General features: G+C 40.0%; 1 protein-coding gene across 1 annotated transcript in view; it reads left to right on the forward strand.

Moving 5' to 3' along the window:
• The window catches only part of ACAD11 (acyl-CoA dehydrogenase family member 11), a 199,364-nt gene that overhangs the window by 72,750 nt on the left and 100,784 nt on the right, over window positions 1–25,830 (forward strand). Inside the window, exon 14 of the mRNA XM_077491529.1 lies at window positions 20,856–20,922. Coding sequence (XP_077347655.1) covers window positions 20,856–20,922 — 67 coding nt within the window. The remainder of the gene's footprint in view (window positions 1–20,855; window positions 20,923–25,830) is intronic.

Here is a 25,830-nt window from a genome sequence, read left to right on the forward strand (position 1 = left end):
CAGTCTTTTTTTAAATAAAGAATACCTTTTTTTTCCTGTCATAAAGGTCATAGTTCAGTCACTTCCTCTTATGGAGTAACACATCTCTGGCAGTTGTGCTCCTGTATTGTCACCCTGTCATATGCACCTCTGATGGAAGCCACAAGTGGCCCTGTCAACACCCACTTGCACAGACATGATCTGCAATTGCTACAATCATGAAGTCAGTCCAGAGCAATGATGTGCAGCCAGTTCTGGAATGAGTACATGTGCACAGGAAATGGCTGCAGGAGATGAGTAGCACTGGGATGAAATGTGAAAACAAGATTTAAAAAAAAATGTAATTTGTTTAAGATGCATGTACTATATATATATATATATATATATATATATATATATATATATATATATATATATATATATATATGTGTGTGTGTGTGTGTGTGTGTGTGTGTGTGTGTGTGTGTGTGTGTGTGTGTGTGTGTGTGTGCATGTGTATGTACAGTACATGCATATGTGTGTGTGTTCTGTGCACAGAACTGTGCAAAAGCAGCGTGTCTGAGACTGCTTTCATGACGAGACATCGGCGGTATTTTTAGCGGCACTTTATTTTTTGCAGAGGTTTTCAGCCGTGCTTTTAAACCCCGCTAGTGGCCGAAAAAGGGTTAAAATGACCCGCAAAGCTCCGCTGAACCGCCGGCAAAGCGCCGTTGCAGCGGTAGTTTAGGAGTGGTGTGTACACCGCTCCTTCACTGCTCCAAAGATGCTGCTTGCAGGAGTTTTTTAGACTGTTTTCACAATGAGGCGCTTTAAAGGAGCTACAGCGCTAAAAATAGCGTCTGCATAGCACCTGTAAAGAGCCTCTCCTCTCACTCCAGTGTGACAGCCCGAGTGCTTTCACACTGGACTGGTGCGCTTGCAGGACGGTAAAAAAAAGTCCGGCAAGCAGCTTGTTCAGCGGCGTAGGAGCGGTGTATACACCACTCCTAAAGCACCCCTGCCCATTTAAATCAATGGGGCAGTGCCGCTGCAGCGCTGCTTTGCGAGCTGTCTTACCGTATATACTCGAGTATAGGCCGACCCGAATATAAGCCGAGGCCCCCAATTTACCCCCAAAAAACTGGAAAAAATTATTGACTCGTGTATAAGCCGAGGGTGAGACATGCCTGTCCATCCCTGTGTGTCCGTCCATCCCTGTGGGTCCATCCATCCCTGTGTGTGTGTCCATGCATCCGTGTGTGTGTGTGTGTGTGTCCATGCATGTGTGTGTGTGTGTGTGTGTGTGTGTGTGTGTGTGTGTGTCCGTGCAGCCTACCTGTGTCCAGCCTGCCTGTGTCCGTCCAGCCTGCGTCCCGTCCAGCCTGCGTCCCGTCCAGCCTGCGTCCCGTCCCGGCCCGGCCCGTCCCGGCCCGGCCCGTCCCGTCCCGAGCCGAGCCTCCGTCCTTCAGCTCTTCGTCGGCGGCCATTCTAGGATTCAAAAGCCGCGCCTCCGTCGGTGATAGGCGGAACACTCAATTTCCCACTGACTGCTGTTCCGCCTATCGGATGTCCGTGATAGGCGGAACACTGAATTTCCCAGCAGCCTGTGTTCCGCCTATCACGGGCATCGTCTCATCCTCGTCCGTAGTACGAGGATGAGACGATGCCCGTGATAGGCGGAACACAGGCTGCTGGGAAATTCAGTGTTCCGCCTATCACAGGCGAAGGCGGAGCCGGAGGCGCGGCTTTTGAATTCTAGAATGGCCGCTGTCTGTCTGCTCGACACGCTGATCGAGCGGGCAGACAGCGATGACTCGAGTATAAGCCGAGGGGGGCACTTTCAGCCTCAAAAAAGAGGCTGAAAATCTCGGCTTATACTCGAGTATATACGGTAACCATTTTTTCAGCCGCTAGCGAGCGGGAGTTAAAAGTGCCCCCCTAGCGGCCGAATAGCGCTTCTAAAACGACAGTAAAGCACTGCTAAAAATAGCGGGGCTTTACCGCCGATGCCTCTGTGTGAAAGCACCCTTAACATCCTGCCAGCGCATCGCCTCAGTGTGAAAGCACTCGGGCTTTCACACTGAGACTGCAGGGAAGCCATTTTTCAGGCGCTTTGCGGGTGCTATTTTTAGCCCAAAAGCGCCTGAAAAATGCCTCAGTGTGAAAGGTGTCTTAAGCAGGTGTGAAAAAATGCTGTAAATTAGGAAATTGTGCATTAAGAATGCTTTCAGAAATAGAAGAGCTTATAGTTTTATTTTTTGAAGTTAACAAAATGGAAAGTAAATTAACAAAAGGGGAATCCATATCAAATGAATATTTGGCATGACCAGGGCTTTTTTTCAGCAGGAACGCAGTTCCAGTACCACACTAAATGTATTTTATAGTAAGGTGTGCTGGAAGGTCTCTTGACGATGGCTGCTGGGGGATCTATTGTCGATGGTGGGGGTCCATGGTTGTTGGGTAGGTTTATTGTTCTTGGCCAGAGAGTATTATGTTTCTGGGGGGGGGGTCAATTGTTGCTGGGAGGGATCTACTGTTGAGGGAGAGGTCTAATGTTGATGGGTGCTGTGGATCTATTGTTGTTGGGGTGGTATTTTGTTGCTGGGGAGAGATCTATTGTTGCTGTGGTGGGGTCTGCTATTGCTTGGGGGGCTACTGTTGATGAGGTGGGGTCTATATTCAATACAAATTAGCATCGCTTTTCGGCCGCTAGCAGGGCGCTTTTAACCCCCGCTAGCGGCTGAAGAAGGTGTTAATAGCACCTGTGTTGCGGCGCTTTCAAAGTGCTTTTCAGCCACTTCGGAAGCGCTGCCCATTTATTTAAATGGGCAGGGGTGGTTTAGGAGCACTGTATACTGAGCTCCCACACCTCCCCAAAGATGCTGCTTTTTTCCCATCCCTCAAGCTAAAAGGGGGATTGGGGGGTGGGGCAAAAGACAGTACTCAGAGGTGGCTAGGTGGGCAGAGACAAGGGGTGACTCATAAATGGGGAGATCCTACACCTATTATCTGAGAAAAAAAGCCCTGGGCGTGACCACCCTTTGCCTTCAAAACAGCATACATAATTTCAAGGTACACTTGCACACCGTTTTTGAAGGAACTTGGCAGGTACGTTGTTCCAAACATCTTGAAGAACTAACCACAGATCTTCTGTGAATTTAGCCTGCCTCAAATACTTCTCTCTCTTCATGTAATCTCAGACAGACTTGATGATGGGGCTCTGAGATCAGGGCAATGTGGTTGGCCATCTCTTCCAGGACCCCTTAGTCTTATTTATACTGAAGATAGGACCTAATGATATTGGCTGCATGTTTGGGGTCATTCTCCTGCTGCAGAATAAATTTGGGACCAGCCACATGCCTCCCTGTTGGTATGGCATGATGGGTAAGTATCTGCCTGTATTTCCATGCATTGAGGAGTGCCAGCTGCAAGAGACCTCCACGTGCTTTACAGTTTCCTGCAGACCCTCCTTATTGTGCCAATCTCCAGTCCTTTGGCAAATAAACTGCCCTTTTCTACAGCCAAAGATTTCAAATATTGATGCCTCAGTACAGAGTACTGGCTGCCCTTTTACTGCACCCCTGTTCCTATGTTTTTGTGCATAATTGAGTCACTGTTTCCTTGTTCTATGCAGGAAAACATTGGTACTGGGGTGCAGAAAAAGGTAGCTAGTGTTCTGGACTGATGGGTCAAAATGTGAAAAACTTGGCTGTAGCAGGAGGCAGTTTGTTCATGAAGGGCTGGAGAACGATACAATAATGAGTCTCTGCAGGCAACACTGAAGCATGGTGGAGGTTCCTTGCAACAGAAATCTGGTGGATTTTTGTTACTGTATAGTTTTTTCAACCTCCATGTGTGCCACAAATACTTTTAACAGGTAAATAACTTCTACTTAAAGATTTTAATTGAAGAGAGCATGCGTTTGAGATATTATTCTAGTATTCTCCAGATGTTTACATTTTTTAGCAATTTATAGACTGACCACTAGAGGGAGCAAATCATTCATTTTGCATACTCCATGTGCAATCACTTTGCCTCCCTAAGTTAACCTGTTATAATAAACTATCTGCCAGAAAGGAAATGCATTGTTTTTAGTATGTGACTGGTTCACACACTTGCATTATGAAAAGGAACAGTAAATCACAGCAATTGTGTTGCACTGTAAAGAAAGCAGAACTTGTGTATGTAATGTAAGCAAATTGATGTTTTCCACATATATTTACCAAATAAACACAGAAAAAAAGTTGATTAAAACATTGACAAACACTAATAAAATGTTTATATCAAGTAGATCTTTTTTACTGTTTTATGAAAAATATAATGTAAAAGATTGTAAATTCACTTTACATTAATTTCAGAATGGTGAATTGTTATTTTGGGAAATAACGAATATTACAAAAACATTCCAGCAAGGAGAATTTTATAATTTAAATGTTTATTAGAAATAGGTATATATACTTAAAAAAGGTTCTGACATTTTTGATTGTCCTTTAACTCCTTTGTTACTGATGGTAAAACTAATGTTAAGGGTTAAACGAAATTTTGCAACTTTGCCATGTGTTAGTAAATCTGTACATATCATCACAACTACTTTGTTTATCCAGGTGAATTATACCTTGTTTTTTGGACAAATTGGGCTTTCTTATGGTGGTAAATGGTAACGGATATCTCCTGATTTTTTTTATTATCAAAAGAAAACTGGCACAAAATAGTAAAAAACAAAAAAAACAATTACTATTATTCACCACCAAAAAATAACCCCAAATAAATTCTCCTGCTCCTGATGATTGCAGCGATACCACATACGTGTATGTTAGTTGTTGTTTGTACCCATAGTAGTGCCCAGAAACAATGGTCCACATTTTCCTTTTTTTTCTTACTACCTAAAATACACTCATAATAATAATAAAAAAAAAAAATGCTTATTTAACCAGTTAACCACTTAAGCCCCAGACCATTTTGCTGGCCAAAGACCAATTTTACATCCTTTTTTTCCCACAAGTAGAGCTTTCTCTGCGTTTTTTATTTTTTGCGCTATAAACAAAAATAGAGCGTCAATTTTGAAAAAAAAAAGTTTTTTTCTTTTTGCTATAATAAATATCCCCAAAAAATATATAAAAAAAACATTTTTTTTCCTAAGTTTAAGCCAATACGTATTCTTCTACATATTTTTGGTAAAAAAAATGGCAATAAGCTTTTATTCATTGGTTTGCGCAAAAGTTATAGCGTCTACAAAATAGGGGTTAGTTTTATGGCATTTTTATTAATATATATTTTTTTACTAGTAATGGCGGCGATCTGCGATTTTTATCGTGACTGTGACATTATGGCGGACACATCGACAATTTTAACACATTTTTGGGACCATTGGCATTAATACAGCGATCAATGCTAAAAAACTTAATTGATTACTGTAAAAATGGCACTGGCAGTGAGGGGGTTAACCACTAGGGGGGTATGGAGGAGTTAAGTATGTACTGGGGAGTGATTCTAACTGTAAGGGGGCATGGCTACGAATGACACTTCACTGATCATAGCTCCCAATCACAGGGAGCTATGATCAGTGACACTGTCACTAGGCAGAACGGGGAGATGCTTGTTTACATTAGCATCTCCCCATCCTTTAGCTCCGTGAGACGATCTCGGGATCCGTGATCCTACTCAAGGAGCTCCCGGCAGGGTCACATGTGTGTCCGGCAGCGCGCACGTGACCACATGGCGGCAAATTTAAAGGGACATACCTGTACACCCATTTGCCCAGCCGTGCCATTCTGCCGACGTATATATACATGTAGCGGTCGGCAAGTGGTTAAGGACCAGCCAACACAGTTATATTGTTGCAGGTTGGCTCCCCTGGGCAAATTGCCGTAGCTGTATGTCGGTCGCTTTAAGAGCTCTAGGGGGACGACGGAGCCGATGCGTGTGCCCGGCGGCCATAATGTCCACCGGGCACCTGTGATAGCTCCTGAGAGAGACAGAATGGAGATCTGTCAATGTAAACAGACAGATCTCCGTTTTGTCAGGAGAGAGGAGACAGATCTGCTATTCATACTGATTATGAACAGTGATCAGTCTCCTCCTCCTGGCTATCCCATTCCCCCACAGTTAGAAACACTCCCTAAGACACACTTTTACCCCCTTGATCGCACTCTAGTGTTAACCCTTTCCCTGCCAATTACATTTATACAGTAATCAGTGGCTATTTTTAGCTCTGATCGCTGTATAGATGTCAATGGTGCCAAAAAAGTGTCAAATCTGTCCGCTGCAATGTTGCAGTCCAGCTAAAATCGCAGGTCACCGCCATTACTAGTAAAACAAAAAAAAATGAATAATAAAAATGCCATAAATCTATGCCTTATTTTGTAGACACTATAACTTTTGCGCAAATCAATCTATATACGCTTATTGCGATTTTTTTTTTTTTTTTACCAAAAATATGTAAAAAAAATACATATCGGAGTAAACTGAGGAAGAAATGATTTTTTTTTTTTGGGAGGATATTTATTACAGCAAAAAGTAAAAAATATTGTTTTTATTTTCAAAATTGTTTTGTTTATAGCGCAAAAATAAAAACCACAGAGATTATCAAATACCACCAAAAGAAAGCTCTATTTGTGGGAAGAAAAACATAAATTTTGTTCAGGTACAACGTCACACGATCGTGCAATTGTCAGTTAAAGCAACACAGTGCCGTATTGCAAAAAATGGCCTGGTCATTAGGGGGCAAATCCTTCCGGTCCTTAACCTCCCTGGCGGTGATCCCGAGTCTGACTCGGGTTGGGATTTTAGTTCCACGAGCGGTAACCCCGAGTCAGACTCAGAATCACATCGCTGGATACAGGGAGAGGTTACTTACCTTGTCCCCTGGATCCAGCGATGTCCTCCGCTTGATTCACACAGGGCCCGAGTGCCGCCGAGCTCCGTTCCCTGCGACGTTACGGCGCACGGGAGCGGAGATCGGCGCCAAATTCAAAAAAGTAAAAACACACAAAACATACACAGTACTGTAATCTTACAGAAAAAATACACACCCCCCTTTGTCCCTAGTGGTCTGTGCAGTGCCCTGCATGCACTTTTATATTATCAATACTGTTTTTTCTGCCTGGAATTTGGAGATTGCCCATAGCAACCAAAAACTGTCCCTTTATGTCAAAAGTGATTTTAGGCCAACTAGAAAACAGCGATAATAAATTATAATCACTTGCAGAATTGAGTGATAGCGATTTGTGGGGAAATTCGTCATCAAACACTAAATCTAATGACAGCGACAATTCTGCAAATTAGCAAATTTCTGTGTTTTTGGATTTGATTACATTATTGAATAATTTTTATTATTATTTATTATATTATAAACTTTATCATACCGGGGATGTCTGCTAGACTCTGGTTTGAACAGATTTAAGAGAGTTATTCCTAAGAATTACAGGTCTACAATATAAAACGCCAAATTTCCATGCAAAATAATTGTACCGCTTTCAGCACCTAAAACCAGAACTAATCATACCACCAAGGAGGTTAAGTGGTTAAAAAAACAAATCTATCAAAAATATACTGACCCTGACCTTTGACCTCATATCCTGAACCCCAACCTTGACCTTTGACCATTGCCTTAACCATTGCACTGCCCTACATCTAACCTTGATCTATCTATTTTTTCTTTCTTTTTACATTTTTATTATTATTATTTTTATTTTTTTCTACACACTTTTTATTTACCTCTCTATTCAGAAGAGGAAGTAAACAAAGGGGCAGGCTCACAGTGACTGATCAAGCCAATGTCCGATGTGTCCACCATAATGTCGCAGTCACAATAAAAATCGCTGATCGCCGCCATTACTAGTAAAAAAGAAATATTAATAAAAACGCTCTAAAACTATCCCCTATTTTGTAAACGCTATAACTTTTGCGCAAACCAATCAATAATTGCTAATTGCATTTTTTTTTTTACCAAAAATATGTAGAAGAATACGTATCGACCTAAACTGAGGAAAAAAAACGTTTTTTTATATATTTTTTGGGGATATTTATTATAGCAAAAAGGTCTATTTTTGTTTATAGCGCAAAAAATAAAAACCACAGAGGTGATCAAATACCACCAAAAGAAAGCTCTATTTGTGGGGAAAAAAAAGAATTTTTTTTATTTGGGAGCCATGTCGCACGACCACGCAATTGTCAGTTAAAGCGACGCAGTGCCGAATCGCAAAAAGGGTCCTGGTCCTTTGGCTGCAAATTGGTCCAGGGCTTAAGTGGCTAAGGTCGCGTGGTCACATGACCTAAAAAAACGGCCTGCTAGCGGACAAAAAGCACTGCAAAAACAAGCTGTGCTGTAGCTCTAACGGCAGGTGGCTGCCAGTGCGAAAGGGGTCTTCATTGTCTAATAACAGACTGGGTTGGGAGTCAAGCTGAATTGTATAGCCATAGTAGAAAATAAAAAAGTCATTAACCTGGCTCTATTGTTCATTAACCACTTAACAACCGCCCATTGCCGATTAACGGCATCAGGGCGGTTGTTTAACTCTAAGAGGCCGTTAATTAACGGCCTCCCAGAATTCTGCTCTCGCGCGCCCCCTGGGGCGCGCACACGAGAGCATCCGTGACCGCTGGGTCCAGTGGACCCGGCGCATCACGAATCACGGTAAACGGCCGCTCATCGCGGCCGTTTACCACGTGATCGCTCCGTCAAATGACGGAGTGATCACTTGTAAACAAGCCGGCGTCATGTTATGACGCCGGTTCCTCCCTCCCCCTCTCTGTACCGATCGGTACAGCGGAGGGGGAAGAGATCGGTGTCAGCAGCGATGTGGGCTGCATCTGCAGTGCCCACATCGCTGCTCACCGAAAATTAACCCCTCAAATCCCTGCAAATACTCTGCATTACTCTGCAATTCCCTGCAAATACTCTGCATTACTCTGCAATTCCCTGCAAATACTCTGCATTACTCTGCAATTCCCTGCAAATACTCTGCAATTCCCTGCAACACTCTGCATTGCCCTGCAACACTCTGCATTGCCCTGCAACACTCCGCAATGCCCTGCAACACTCCGCAATGCCCTGCAACACTCCGCAATGCCCTGCAACACTCTGCAATGCCCTGCAACACTCTGCAATGCCCTGCAACACTCCGCAATGCCCTGCAACACTCCGCAACGCTCTGCAATACCCTGCAACACTCTGCAACACCCGCCAATACCCTGCAACACTCTGCAATGCTCTGCAACCCCCGCCGATACCCTGCAACACTCTGCAATGCTCTGCAACCCCCGCCGATACCCTGCAACACTCTGCAATGCTCTGCAACCCCCGCCGATACCCTGCAACACTCTGCAATGCTCTGCAACCCCCGCCGATACCCTGCAACACTCTGCAATGCTCTGCAACACCCGCCAATACCCTGCAACACTCTGCAATGCTCTGCAACACCCGCCAATACCCTGCAATGCTCTGCAATGCAGTACTCTGCAACACCATGCTCTGAGATACCCAGCCATAGTCGGTGATACCCTGCAATACCCAGCCATAGACATCTCCCGCCGCCCTCCGCCCTCCGGTGCTTCTACCGAATCGCTAATACGATCAAAGCCAGAATCTTTTTTTTTTCAGGCTTCCCAGCTTAGAGGTGAGATGTGGGTCTTATTGACCCCACATCTCACTGTAAAGAGGACCTGTCATGCCATATTCCTATTACAAGGGATGTTTACATTCCTTGTAATAGGAATAAAAGTGATCAAAAAAATTATTTTTGGGGAAAAAAATGTCAAACTAAAATAAATAAAGTAAAATGAACAATAAAAAAAAATGTTTTTTTTAAAGCGCCCCTGTCCCCATGTGCTCGCATGCAGAAGCGAACGCATGCGTAAGTCCCGCCCACATATGAAAACGGTGTTCAAACCACACATGTGAGGTATCGCTGCGAACGTTAGAGCGAGAGAAATAATTCTAGCCCTAGACCTCCTCTGTAACTCAAAACATATAACCAGTAAAAAAAATGTAAATCGTCGCCTATGGGGATTTTTAAGTAGCGACGTTTGCCGCCATTCCACGAGCGTGTGCAATTTTTAAGAGTGACATATTAGGTATCTATTTACTCAGCGTAACTTCATCTTTCACATTATGCAAAAATTGGGCTAACTTTACTGTGTTTTTTTTTTTTTTTAAGCACAAAACAGTTTTTTTTCCAAAAAAAAGCATTCGAAAAATTACTGCGCAAATACCGTGCGAGATAAAAAGTTGCAAAGACCACCATTGTATTCTCCAGGGTGTTTGCTAAAAAAACATATATAATGTTTTGGGGTTCTATGTAATTTTCTAGCAAATAAATTATGATTTTTACATGTAGGAGAGAAATGTCAGAATTGTCCTGGGTGCTCCAGAACACCTGATGGCGCTCCATGCATGTTGGGCCTCTGTATGTGGCCACGCTGTGTAAAAGTCTCACACATGTGGTATCACCATACTCGGGAGTAATAGCAGAATGTGTTTTGGGGTGTAATTTGTGGTATGCATATGCTGTGTGTGAGAAATAACCTGATAATATGACAATTTTGTGGAAAAAAAAAAAAAAGTAAAAAGAATCTTGATTTTGCAAAGAATTGTGGGAAAAAATGACAACTTCAAAAAACTCATCATGCCTCTTACTAAATACCTTGGAATGTCTTCTTTCCAAAAAGGGGTCATTTGGGGGGTATTTGTACTTTTCTGGCATGTTAGGGTCTCAAGAATTGAAATAGGCCGTCAGTCCTTCAGGTGTGATCAATTTTCAGATATTGGCACCATAGCTTGTGGACTCTATAACTTTCACAAAGACCAAATAATATCCACCAATTTGTACTTATTTTTACCAAAGATATGTAGTAGTATAAATTTTGGCCAAAATTTATGAAGAAAAAATTTCTAATCTGCTAAATTTTCTAACAGAAACAAAGAAAAATTCGTTTTTTTACAGAATTTTCGGTATTTTTTCTTTTATAGCACAAAAAAAAAAAAACCCAGCGGTGATTAAATACCACCAAAAGAAAGCTCTATTTGTGTGAAAAAAAGGACAAAAATTTCATATAGGTCCAGTGTTGCATGACTGAGTAATTGTCATTCAAAATGCGAGAGCACCGAAAGCTGAAAATTGGTCTGGTTATTAAGGGTGTTTAAGTGCCCAGTGGTCAAGTGGTTAAGGTTGAATAAAAAGCTAATTACTGGAACAACAAATATACAAATCTTTTGAAAAGTAAAACAATTTACATATATGCATTTTAACCATGTATTTAGCTATTTTCCTTCCCTTTTGATAAATACGTTAAATGAAAACTCCACTTTCTTTAAAACATTAATATAAGTATATAATTTGCTACAAAATCCAATTTGTAATTTACTGTATTAAAAAATAAATAAATAAAAAAGCAGCAGTAGTTGAGTTACACTTTAAAGAGGGGTTCCCCTTAAAAAAAAATTATTAAAAGTCAGCAGCTACAAATACTGCAGCTGCTGACTTTTAATAATCAGACACTTACCTGTCTCAGGGTCCAGTGATGCGGGGTAATGAAGCCCCACTCGTCCCCCTCTCCGCTCGGCGGCGCCAGCATTGCAACTATGGGCACCCTAGTGTGGCTTCACAGCCGGGCACCCGCTGCGCATACCGTGATTGGCCGTGCTGAGCTCTTCCTGCGCAAAGGGGAAGTGATGTCACCAGCCCAGGCACTGAAGGAGGCAGACTACGAGGGATCCCCTAGCAACAGGCATTTAGAGGTGAGTTAAAAAAAAATCCAAATGTTTTATTTTTTATTTTTTTAGGAATTTTAATAATTTTTTTTTTGTTTGGAACACCACTTTAAAGTTGAACAACTCTCTTCAAGTGCTCTAGTGGCTGAAGAATTTTCAGAATCCGATACACTACAACATGTCTCGGAAGCTTGATTCTTTGCTGTGCTTTAGGGATTGTCCCTATGGCTCTTACATTACCACTGCATCACTGTGTAAATCCAGCTACCCCCTGGGAACCTGTTTAGGCACCCTACATGGCAAAGAAACAAAGCCACAAACACTCAATCAACTTGCAGCTAACAAAAAAAAAATTTAATATAAAATCCCCCAGCGTTTAATCCTGTTAGCCAAGAAAAGAAACCAAAACACATTGACACATTCAGTATTTCGGTAAGCTGCAGAAGTCTCTGTTTGTATGCATTTGTATTTTGCTATGTTATCTAGTAGATTAAATGAATCCCTGATTTACATCACCAGATCATAAAACATTTATACATTTACTAAATACATAACTAAACAAAACATAAAAATGTGTTTTCATGTACATTTATCACTGAAACATTCTTTGGCAGCCATGAATGCAGAATTGCAGCCAAATGTGGCGTAGTCTTCAATTGTGTTTTGACAAGTTTTTAGTATGAAATCATAGTATTAGGTATTTCCTTCCTGCTGTCAAACCGCTTCCATTATGAATAAATTCAGTTACTCCGAAAGAAAAGAACAAGGGTCCATTTATTATAAAGTGTAGAAGCACCTTTTTTTTTGGCTTGACTGATGAGTCTTATAAGCTTGCTCACATATGATAAGGTTCACCTTATAAAATATTATTGGGTTCATTTACGAAAGACAGATAGGCTGTTTACTTTGCAAGGAAATTTTTCCCCTAGGTGAGAGAATGAGGTGCAATGTGCAATGCAAGTGATTAGGTATTTTTTGCAAAGTACATTTTCATTACATTCATTGAGCTAAGCAAAAATTCCCTTGCAAAGTGAACAGCTTATTTGCCTTTAGTGGACTGACCCCTATGTCTGTACACCACCTGCACCCCAGCTGATGACTCCTTGCCAAGCTTACTAGGGGAAGAATTGATCCGCCATATTGATTTTCCATGTTTGCAGTGGCGGTCATAACCAACACGCGTTTCCTGTGTGAAAACAGTTGATTGAGTGCTTATTCAACTGCTGCCCTAGTACAAACACTTATTCATTTTGGAGATAGATTGATACAGAATAAAAGTAGCCATAGTGATACTCTAAATTTTCTCATGGTTCATAGCAGGCAGTTAGAGAAAGGACGACCCTTTCACTCCTTTCATTTCCAGTACATATGGTATCAGGAGGAAATGGGGGGAATAATTTGGGAATAATTCTGCTTGTTTCCATGCCAGTAAAACAAAGGGATGAGCTCCATGCGGCTCAACACTACTTGGGCATTAAAAAACCAGCATCATGATTGGACCATTACACCTCTCCTAGAAGAGAGCAGTTTTTAGTTCTACATATCAGTGGGAGGGATTCCCAGCATACACATTTATTATAAACAGACCTCTGGATTCCAGAAGATCCTTATGCAGCTGCACAGTTTGAACAATTGGCATGACTTGCCAACTTTGAAAACCAAGCCAACTTGCTTCTACAGAATTTTAAAGCTTCACATTTCTGTAGATAGCAATTTAACCTTGGTGGCAGCAACGGGGCTGTAAACTCACTCCTGGTTACTGAGTGGTGTTCACACTCCTAGTCACTAAATATTAATATAAAGTGAAAAAAGACGTTTCAGGGAAATCTATTTTGAGAAAAATACAGAACTGTTATTGCTCATTGAATTCAATACGTTCTCACAGACTAAGAATAAGTATGTAAACTAGAATGTCAGACTAACATTACTCCGAATTTGCATATGTGTTCCAGTTCAGTGCCTCTGAGTGTTTTGAAGTCATTGTGGTTACTAAATAAAGGTAAACAGGCTGTTTACTTTGCAAGGGGGTTACTGAATGTGGTAAAAATTCACTTTGCAAAGAATCCCGAAACATGTGCTAGGAAATGAAAAAAAACCCATATCTTAACAGCCTCTATATTCTCTCAATACAGTCTTATAATAACGGTCTTAAAGTATCATTAATTTATTTAGTAATGTGTTTATCAGTAACTGACAGTTATTTCTTTTTTTGCATAATAACCACTTCAAGGCCGCAATACAAAAATATACATTGCCATTTTGAAGCGGCTTACTGGGGCTATGGCTGCAGCTGTCAGTCATAACCCCAGTATTATTATTTTTTTTGCAGCCAGGGATACTCGTTCTGATAAAACTGATCCAAATGGCTAAATAATAATGAAAAAAAATAAAAAAATAAACACCCCTGTCCTCTGGAAAACCCATATGTAATTTGCGCAAATGGTGTTCTTAATACTACTATGAGGTTTCATCGCGAACATTATAGAAAGTGCAATAATTTTGGTGCTAGACAAGCAAAAGCAAAAATGTTGGCGCTAGATATCCTCTGTAACACTAAACTCCCCTATAGATCTGGAGGATTGGAGTAACACACTTGAAGCAACATACAAAGTCCTATTCTGATGGTACTGGGTCCCTGCTCGAATAGCCCACGCTTACCCTGGGAGTAGTGACATATGTTTCTGTAATTGCAGACAACAGGGGGAAACACCCTGCATATCTGGTAGTCCTACCCAAGGGTTCTGGTCCAGTGTTTTCGGCTTACCCCAGACCCTTTTCCATATTAAGATCAATAGGGAGGCAAGGCTGCCCAATTCCTAGCTTATACTCATCACAGCATAAATTGACCACATATCTCTTTATCTCAGCCAAACGGGCCATAGCCCATGCGTTGCCTTCCAGGGGGTGAAGATGTGCCTGACCTCAATGATGCTTCATGAATAAATGTCCAGCATTGTGAATGATTCAGATGCCAGATTTCTCTGGGAACCATGGATCTCTTATGAGTTCCCTTCACTCCAACCAAGATGTTAAGGTCTTGTTTGACCACTCTCCTTGGCAGGCCTTCGATTCCAAAACACCCCCCCCCCCCCACCCCCACACCTTCCCTCTTGTCTGTGCTCTTTTTTCTGTCCCTTACTTATTATTTCTAAATTTTCTTGGTCTTGCTCATGTAGTCGTCGTCAGGTGTGGTTGGTTGCAGGAGAAGAACCTTCCACCAGGTGACTGTGAGTAGACTTTGGGGACATGGCATTTTTGGTGTATTATTATCATCCCTATGTTTCAGAATTCCTTAACCTTCATTGACATGATTATATTCTATCGCTATTTGTTATAATTAACCATTATTGGGTGATTCCTATGCTTACTTGAATCTTTATGCTCATATTTAAAATAAACTTGTTGCAACAGAAAGTGTTGCCCATGGAGATTTTTAAGAATCTTAGTTTTTTGCCATTCCACGAGAGTGTACAATTATTAAGCGTGACAAGTTAGGTATCTATTTTCTCGGTATAACATCATCTTTTATATATTACTATTACCAAAAAATTTAGTTATATCTTGTGTTTTTTGCATTATTTTTTCCATAAAGTTGCGTTTAAAAAAAACTCTGCACAAATACATTGTGACAAAAAAAAAAAAAAATATATATATATATATATATATATATATATATATATATATATATATATATATATATAGATATATATATATATATATATATATATATATATATAGATAGATATATAGAGAGAGAGAGAGAGAGAGGGAGAACAAGTGTTGAAGGTGAAGTGCACACAATCCAGATGTAACAGTGCTAATCAATCAGACCCTTCCACAGGTCATATGTAGAAATAACGATCAGATGGGATTTGTCACACCTAAATGACTCAGATCATCACACAAATTTCATTATTACACAAAGATAACCTGAGTAAACATAAAATGCAGTTTTTAAATGATGGTTTAATTTATTAACACAAAAAAGCTGTCCAAACCGGCCTGGCTTTATGTGAAAAAGTAATTGCCCCCCAAACCTAATAACTGGTTGTGCCACCCTTGGCGGAAACAACTCCAATCAAGTGTGTGTGATAACTGGCAATGAGTCTTTCACAATTTTGCCCCACTCTTCTTTGCAGAATTGTTTTAATTCAGCCACATTGGAGGGTTTTCCAGCATGAATGGCCTGGGTAAGGTCATGCTACAGCATATCAATTGGATTTAAGTCCGGGCTTTGACTAGGCCACCCCAAAACCTAAATTTTGCTTTGTTTGAACCATTTGGAGGTGGCCTTGCTGGTGTGTTTCAGATCATTGTCCTGCTGCTTAACCCAAGTGGACTTAAGCTTGAGGTCACAAACTGATTTCCAGACATTCTCCTTAAGGATTTTCTGGTAGAGCTCAGAATTTATGGTTCCATCAATTATCGTAAGTGGTCCTGGTTCGTAAGTCGTCCCCAGATCATCACGCTACCACCACCATGTCTGACTGTTGGTATGATGTTCTTGTTATGAAATGCTGAATTCATTTTATGCCAGATGTAATGAGACACACACTTCCAAAAAGTTACATTTTTGTCTCATCAGTCCACAGAATATTTGCCTAAAAGTCTTGGGGATAATCAAGATGTTTTTTTGGTAAATGTGAGATGAGCCTTTGTGTTCTTTTTGGTCAGCAGTGGCTTTGGCCTTGGAACTCTCCCATGCACACCATTTTTGCTCAGTCTCTTTCTTATTGTTGAATCATGATCTTACCTGAGGCCAGTTAGGCCTGCAGCTCTTTAGATGTTGTTCTGGGTTCTTTTATGACCTCCTGAATGAGTCGTCGTCATGCACTTGGAGTAATTTTTTTCTGGGAAGGTTCACCACTGTTCCAAGTTATCTCCATTTGTGGATAATGGCTCTCCCCATGGTTCACTGGAGTGCCAAAGCCTTAGAAATGGCTTTGAAACTCTTCCTAGACTGATAGATGTACATTACTTTGTTTCTAATCTGTTCTTGATTTTTTTTTTTAGATTGTGGCATGATGAATGGCTTTTTGTGATCTGTTAGCGTGCTTCACTTTGTCAGACAGCTTCTGTTTATGTGATTTCTTGATTCAACAGGTCTGGCAGTAATCAGGCCTGGGTGTGGCAAGTGAAATTAAACTCAGCTTTCCAAATAATTGTGGTTAATCACAGTTCATTCATGATTCAGCATGGGAGGGAGCAATTACTTTTTCACATTGGGCCAGGCAGGATTGAACAGCTTTTTTTCCTTAATAAATGAAATAATAATTTAAAAACTGCATCTTGGATTTACTTGGGTTATCTATGTGTAATATTAAAATTTGATGATCTGAATCAGTTCAGTGTGAAAAATATGCAAAAACATAAAAAATCAGGAAGGGGCAAATAATTTTTCACACAATTGTACATATAAAGTAGAAAGAACTGCTTGAGGAAAACACTGAAAAGCACAAAGACAAGGTGTCGTAACTCAAGACAACAAATAAAATCGCAGTTTACAGCTATAAACTCTACTTCCTTTGCCTAAATCCACTTTGTGTTGTGTACATGACTTCACTTAGTGGATGCAGTTTCTCTACCATAAATTTTAACAAAGATCTTAAATTTGATGTGACTTTCCTTTTAACCTTCCTCCCCACCCATAGGCCTTCCATAGCACCAGGACAAATGATATGAAAGAGACACATTGGATTAATGTACTATTTAGAATCAAAGCTGCTTAGTGTCTTTTGGAAGTTTTACAATGTTTACATTTTAAAATAATCTAAGGGATTTGCCCATCTGATATAATTGATGTTTTCTTTAGTTTGGGAAAAACGCACATTTATTATTAGGTATTTGTACTGGAAAGATCATTCTAAGTTACTTTAAACACTGAGGACCTGATGAAGAAAAAGTGGAAGAAGAGATTCTGTGTTTATTTAACAATGTGCATGAGCCATAAAAAATCCTGACCTTTTCTTTTTTATTTCGTCAAACTTTTCCATCAGGTACTTTGAATATACTTTAGTAAAATGTTTAAAATTATAAACTATACTTTATATGTAAAAGTTTTTCTTGTAATGGCTTTTGTTTAAAATGGAAAACTATGTGTATCGCTGTATGTATTCTAATGCCGCATACACACAACCGTTTTTTCCGTTAGAATAAACTTTGACGGTCTTTCCGACAGAGTTTTGCTGAAATAGACTTGTCAACACATGATCACACCAAAGTCCATTAGTTTAGAATGCGATGACGTATGATGGGACTAGAGAAAGGAAGTTCAATAGCCAGCAGCCAATAGCTGCCCTTGTGTCATTTTTTGGTCCATCGGAATAGCATACAGACGAACGGTTTTCCCGATCGGAATTGTTTCCATCTGAAAGATTTAAAACATGTTCAGTTTCTAGGTCTGTCAGAATTTTTGAAAAAAAAAAAGGCAGATGAAGCCCACACACGATCAGAATATCTGATGAAATTATTCCATCTGACCTTTTCTGATGGAAAGTCCGGTCGTGTGTATGCGGCATAATAGTATATGTTTACAAGTCTATGTTGTACTAGTTAATATAATTTATTCAGTGCTGGTGGTTTTTTTCCAGTTCTGGTGTAATTTCTCTTTAGATCCAGAATAGAAAATAACCTTTTCTTCCATTACAATGAGCAGTAAAATCTTGTTCCAAATAATCCCCTAGCTATATCCAGCTGTTTTCAAAGAAAGGAATGCCAGGCAGTGTGAATGACAAATGGAATCACTTAGAAAAAAAATGAGAATTCTGCTTTGCTGACAAGACGGCCAGGAAACCCATTGAGAAACACACCCAGATAGTAACTTCTGGTGAATTATTTTCATGTTGGTGCCTTCAATGACACTGAATTGATTTTTCTGTGTAGTTTTGGGTAACACTGTATCAACGATGCTCCCATGATGTTACTGCCCAAGACTCAATTGTGAATTGTGCACCAAGTCTGTTTTCCCCTGGCTACATGGTAAAGGAGACAAGTTGCACAAATCTTCATGCTAAGTGACCAAAGGTTAAATTACCAAAGCTAACCGACCGAGGAAAAGATCCTTAATTTTCAAAGAAATATGAAAATTTCAGTCACATGGCATCTTCTGTGATGCCACATATGTATTACTCCCTAAAACGCCAACACCCTTGATATACCCAGACAACATTTAGTCTTAGTTTAATTAATGGGGGCACTCACAGTGGACCATAAAAAGGCATTCATGCCGACACACAGAAAAATTCAAATGAAAACTTTTAATAATTTTTGCTGTTTGCTTCAAGTTAGGAAATAAAACAAAATACATACATACAATAACATATTTAACTTAATCTGGCATTCAATTTCCAGCCAGATATGAATGTGCAAAGTGACAGCGCCCCTTAAATGGCGAAGCTGCTCTAGAGAGGTGACTTCTAGAATATAGTTAGAACACGATAGCCTCGCCAGAATAAAAGGTTTATTAAATATATTTCTTTTCTATTTATTTTTGGTAAAGTGTAGGGTTCTGTCGGCACTTTGTACAGCTAAGAACGATTTGTTTTATTGCAATAATTATATACACTTAAAAAGAATAACAAATTAGAATGTAGTATTGTAGATTTTTCCTGTAATTTTGCACACAATTAAAAATATGCTTGATAATGTTGAAAAATTGAAAAGCACTACCATGGGAAAAACGATTGCTTGTCTTTTATATTTTTAAGGCATCAGGCCCATTGTGACTAAGACCCCTTTCACACTGAGGCTGCCCAAGTGCTAGCGGTAAAACGCTGCTAGTTTTTGTGGCACTTTACTGCTGTTTACACAGTCGCTTTTTAACCCCTTCTTTGGCTAATAGCGGGGGGTCAAAAGCTCTCCGCTAGAGGCCAAAGAATGGGTTAAAAGCGCCCCTGTTGCGGTGCTTCTGAATCAATTTTCAGGCGCTTTGGAAGTGCTACCCATTCATTTCAATGGGCAGGGTGTTTTGGGAGCGCTTTATCACCCCAAAGATGCTGCTTGCAGGATTTTTCCTAACGTCCCGCAAGCACACCACCCCAGTGTGAAAAGTCACACTGAAATGAATGGGAGGTGGTTTTCAGGCACTTTACAGATGCTATTTCTAGTGCTAAAACACCTAAAAACCACCTCAGTTTGAAAGGGCTCTTACTGTTATCTCAACCCAAAAACTGGAGGTATTATATGACTTATGCATGTAACGTGGTAAACATACCTGCTTACTTAACTTAATTAATACTGGCACTTGCACCCGCCGCATGCACAGCTATCAGTGTACAGTTAAAAAAAAAAAGTAGCTAGCAGGCAAATGGAAATATTTTATTGTAGAAGAGAAATGCAGAGTTTCTTCTACCATAATTATTAGTTGACAGTTTAGTTTTTTTTAATTGCAAATTTAGCAATTTAAGCAATTTCCTAGTAAATGTATAGTCTTGATGATGGCTATGCCACAATTGTTGTTTTTGCTGTATACTGGTACTCTAGCAGTGGTTGGTTCCTATGGGTTATTTCATTTTACACCCATCAAAGTGTATTCATGGTCAACATTTTAAATCCTATATTAATTTACACATTGCTTTTTAATGGTTTTCCAAACTACTCCTATTATTCTCAATGCTCTTGACATTTTAAAGCTTAATTTTTAAAGAATTTCACATATTTACTTCCTTGAAATCTTGACACATATTCACTGGGGCAGATTTACTAAAGCTAGAGAGTGCAAAATCTGGTGCACTTCTGCAGAGAAACCAATCAGCTTCCAGGTTTTATTGTAAAAATTTTACTGAACAAGTTGAAGTTTGAAGCCGATTGGTTACCATGCACAGCTGCACCAGATTCAATGTGTACCAGCCTTAATAAATCTCCCCCACTGTGTCCTGTGAGTAGCCTCTGTGTCTGAATGGACACACAGAGCAGTGGCTCGGCTCAGGTGCCCCCACAGCAAGCTGCTTGATGTGGGGGTACTCGACAGGAGGGAGGGGCCAGGAGTGCCGTTGTGGGACCCGAGAAGAGGGGGATCTGAGCTGCTTTTTGCAAAACCACTGCACAGAGGAGGCAAGTATAACATGTTTGTTATTTTTAAACAAGAAACAACAAGACTTTAGTATCACTTTAAATATCAGTATATTGATAACACAGACTCTTGATGTTTTTGGTTATATTTTCAACCATAAATTTAACAATTTTGCAGGTGCTGGAAATCCAAATTGTAAAGTTGCAATCGTAATGGGTAAAACAACAAATGCTTCATCTTCCAGGTATGTTTACTAAACAAGTTGATAAATGAGATTAGCCAAGTTCAGATCCTGAGTTATTTATAGGACACTAATGCCACGTACACCCGACCGTTTTTTCTGTCAGAATAAACGCTGAGTTCCGCTGAAACGGACTTGCATACACACAATCACAAAGTCTGATAGTTTAGAACGCAGTGACGTACACACGTACAACGGGACTAGAAAAAGGAAGTTAAATAGCCAGTAACCAATAGCTGCCCTTGCGTAATTTTTGGTCCGTCGGAATAGCATACAGACAAACGGTTTTCCTGATAATTGATTCCATCGGAAATATTTAAAACATGTTCAATTTCTAGATCCGGCAGAATTTTCGAAAGAAAAAGTCAGATGAAGCCCACACATGATTGTAATATCCAATGAAATGATTCCGTCTGACCTTTTCTGCCAGAAAGTCTGGTCGTGTGTACGCGGCATTACAGCGCTAAATAATGTGTGAAAAAAAATAAATGTATGACAATTTTATTTTATTGCAGGTACCTATATAGAAATATCAATTTATGCAGCCATTTACAGTACATATACAGTATATTGTACATTTACATCAGTCCCTGCCGTCAAGGAGCTTACGATCGAATCACATTCATACACACACACACACATACTTGGGCCAATTTAGACAGGATCCAATTAACCTACCACCATGTCTTTGGAGTGTGGGAGGAAATCGGTGTACCTGGAGAAAACCCACTCAGTAAAGTTCAATTAATCTCCTTCACAGCAATAAACAATATGTGTCACACCTTGTGATAAGTACTGGTGATTCTCCCCAAAAGGAATAAAAAAAAACTCTTAACCAGTTCAAAGTTTCCAAATAAGTGTCAATGAGAAGTGCAACAAAAACATGTTTTATCAAATTGTATTGTATATATAAGGAACCAAAGGAAAAGTGGGGGACTTTAAGGGCAATCTCTTATGGAGACTATATAGACTATATAGTAAAACAGAAAAATTTTATTATTATTTAAAGTTTAAAAATAGTAATAGTGCAAAACATCACCATACAAGATATACAGTAAATCATATACATAAAGTACCACGCTTTTAAAGAGTCTCCTGTAGCCCTAGACTGTCATACAACAAGACTGTCCTTGTTGTACAACCCTGGAGTAATATTCAATAAGTAGACATCATTTTCTGATGAAGCAGCTAGTAGAACAAATATGTACATTTCAGAAAAAAAAAAGTTAGAACTTTTACTGATATTTAATGAATGCATTATATCTAGTATATAAATGACATAAAATGAAGAAGTTTGATTTAATATCTCTTGACATACCTATGCAGGAAAATAACCTAAATGTTCTATTTTAACAGAATTCCATAGGTTACTCTGGTTGTATGACTTTATACTATTGAACGAACAGGCCATATTAATATGGCTTGTGTCTACTGGCCACTGTTTATTGTAGCTTTAAGCTTTTTCCTGCCCAAAAAGTAATTGGGTTAAGAAAAAAACTGAAACATTATTTATAATTAATTAGGCACAAATTAAATCAGATTCAATGATAATCATATAAAGCCTAATGCCGCGTACACACGATCGGAATTCCGGCCAGAAAAAGACCGATGAGAGCTTTTTATTGGAAAATGCGAACTTGTGTATGCTCCATCGGAATTTAAAGAAAACTCTCAACCAAAACACTGCGCTATTCTTATAAAAAATACAAAAAACAAAAAAGTGAGCTGCTAACACACCACCAGGGTATAAAGTGTAAGGCCGCGTACACACGGGCGGACTGTTCGCCCAACTTTGTCCGCTGAACAGTGTTTGGGCGGACAGTCCGCTCGTGTGTGGGCTTTCAGCGGACAGTTTCAGCGGACAGTTGGATGGACAAGGTTTTTCAGAATTTCCGAAAAACTGTCCGCTGAAACCTTGTTTGAGCGAACAGTCCGCCCGTGTGTAGGCTTGTTCGTCAAACAAAGTTGCGCGCATGCTCAGAAAGGATTTTCACGCCGAAAGCTATAATGCAGTGTATAGGACGTCGTATTTTTCGTCCCGTCGTACGTGCCGTTCACGTCATCGCGCACGGTTTCAGCAAACTGTTCGTCCGTCGTGTGTGGCCATGTCCGTCCATGCTAAGTTTGAGCGGACTGTTTGCCGAAACTGTTGGGCGAACAGTCCGCGCGTGTGTACGCGGCCTAACATGATAAATGCTATATAAAAGTGTAGCGCTTCAAAAACATGGCATATTTATACCATCCTTACAAAAATATCTTATATATATACATTCAGTGAATATTCACAATGTGAAATAGTGCACATAACATATAAAGTTTTACTATAAATCACATATAGATATTACTTGCTATATATAGATATATAGCTATAACTATAGAATGATTCTATAAAAGAATTCAAACGAAAGAAAAAATCCAAGAACAAGAGAATCCAAACATAAAAATGCAAAAGTCTTTTGTATATAATATCTGTGTATAGTCCACAAGTGTGCAGGAAAAATCATACACCTCCTTCATAAAAAATCATGCAGTCACCACGTGGTATTCCCTTCACCAAACGAAATGGACGCTTACCGGATTTATTGGATCCACACAAATTTACATTTGGGGGATCACATAAGCTCATACATATATATGCAGATTCCTTCAACAGTGCATTTTCCAGGGGGATTTCAAATGTAGCTATTCCATTCGTGTACTAGGAGGTAAATTATCTCCAGCCATACAAATCCATAGGAGTAGTTGAACACATATAAAGGAAAGCAGGGACCAAAATAGTGTAATTCAGTTTTATATAAAAAATTTAATAAAAAAGTAGTAAACTCACATGTGTACAGTAGGTTAAGTGCTTTTCAGTATAAAACACGGCTGCAGTGAATTTCCGACGCGTTTCGTCATAGAAGACGTCATCTGGGGTACTACTCCACTGCAGCCCTCTTACTTATATAGCTAGACCCCCAATTAGGCACAGATTCAGTCCATCCGTGTCACCGCATCTTACTTCCGGTATCACAACATGGCCGCCGGCGTGCGTTCTACACCTCGTTGTGATATTATTCTTTTGAAAAGGGACTAATCCTAAAACAATGTATTGTGTGTTGGTCTCTAATGAATAATAATGCTGGACCCCATTTAAAATCCTTACCATTCTGACTTATTGGGCGCCTGTCTCATCAAAAAGACTTCACAGGACCGCGCTCTACCAGAAAAACAGAAAACCACTTCCGGGTTGTGTCATGGAATGTATCCAATCCAGGGAGAGGAAAGGGAGTCTGGCGCGAACATTATTGCGCCTGCTCTAATAGTCGTCCAGCCAATCGGTGCCTGGATACGGCGCTGATCAGCAAGAGGATCATCCTCCATCGACGGAAGTGAGGCAAATGTAATTACATCACTTCCGAAATCCGTGGAGCACAAATAAACGTTGAGTGGAACGTACCGCCTACAAAGGGTATTATTCAGATCAAATAACTTTATTTAAACACGGAAGTGACACGAATACACTCGCGTCACCTCCGAGGATCAATGAATCGCACTCAAACACTTAATGGACCGCATATGTCACTGGATACATCACCATAGATGGATACATATATTGTAAAGAGTGCCTACGTGAGCAAATATTCGTCTAGTCTAAATCCTCAACAAAAGCAGAAGATAAACATTATTACAAGAAACTGCAAAAATTAAGTTACTTTTAAAAAAGAGTGTATCGCTTCCAATCTTTATGCAAGAGATTAAACCCCATATATTTTCAGAAAATAACTGATATATATTGTGCTAGAAATTTTATTAAACATACATATCTGTTTAAACTATAGTGGAGCGGCTCAAATGGAGCCGATCCTCCATAGTTATGATATTTTAAATTCAACATCGTCCTCATATTGTTGATTCAGTGGTTTATTAAAGTTAGACCCAACTAGGCACCCAAGAATGCTACCGTGCCCCAATCTCGGAAGTGACAAGGATTTAACCCATGCGTTGACACACAAGATGGACAAAATCCAAACCACAGGGGGTAATAACAAAATAACAGTAACAGATACCGGGCAAAATATAGTAATGACCTAAACATTAATTCTGACAAAAAAGGTGTAATAAATTCATTCAAACATAAATATCCCCACCTTACCCGTCATTAATAAACGCATTAATATCCCACTCCACATTCAAACCAAACGGGGAGTGGTATTTAATCGTGTATATCCAGTAGGTCTCTAATCTGGAAACGCCCCTAGTCATGGCACCCCCCCCTCCATGGTGGTGTATATTTATCAATAACCAGAAACTGCGTTCCAGTAGGATCACTATTGTGACACTCTTTGTAGTGTGTCGGGACCGTATGTTTCGAGTCCCTGCTTTTTATCAGGGCTATATGTTCTCCTACTCTAATTGCGAATGTTCTGGTTGTCCTCCCTACATACTGCATACTGCATCTCTTGCATAAAGATTGGAAGTGATACACTCTTTTTAAAAGTAACGTAATTTTTGCAGTTTCTTGTAATAATGTTTATCTTCTCCTTTTGTTGAGGATTTAGACTAGACGAATATTTGCTCACGTAGGCACTCTTTACAATATATGTATCCATCTATGGTGATGTATCCAGTGACATATGCGGTCCATTAAGTGTTTGAGTGCGGTTCATTGATCCTTGGAGGTGACGCGAGTGTATTCGTGTCACTTCCGTGTTTAAATAAAGTTATTTGATCTGAATAATACCCTTTGTAGGCGGTGCGTTCCACACGACGTTTATTTGCGCTCCACGGATTTCGGAAGTGATGTAAATACATTTGCCTCACTTCCGTCGATGGAGGATGATCCTCTTGCTGACCGGCACCGTATCCAGGCGCCGATTGGCTGGACGACTGTTAGAGCAGGCGCAATAATGTTCGCGCCAGACTCCCTTT

Source organism: Lithobates pipiens, unplaced genomic scaffold (genome assembly GCF_037356315.1).
Source record: "Lithobates pipiens isolate NorthernLeopardFrog02 unplaced genomic scaffold, aLitPip1_a1.2 Scaffold_19, whole genome shotgun sequence".
NCBI lineage: Eukaryota > Metazoa > Chordata > Amphibia > Anura > Ranidae > Lithobates > Lithobates pipiens.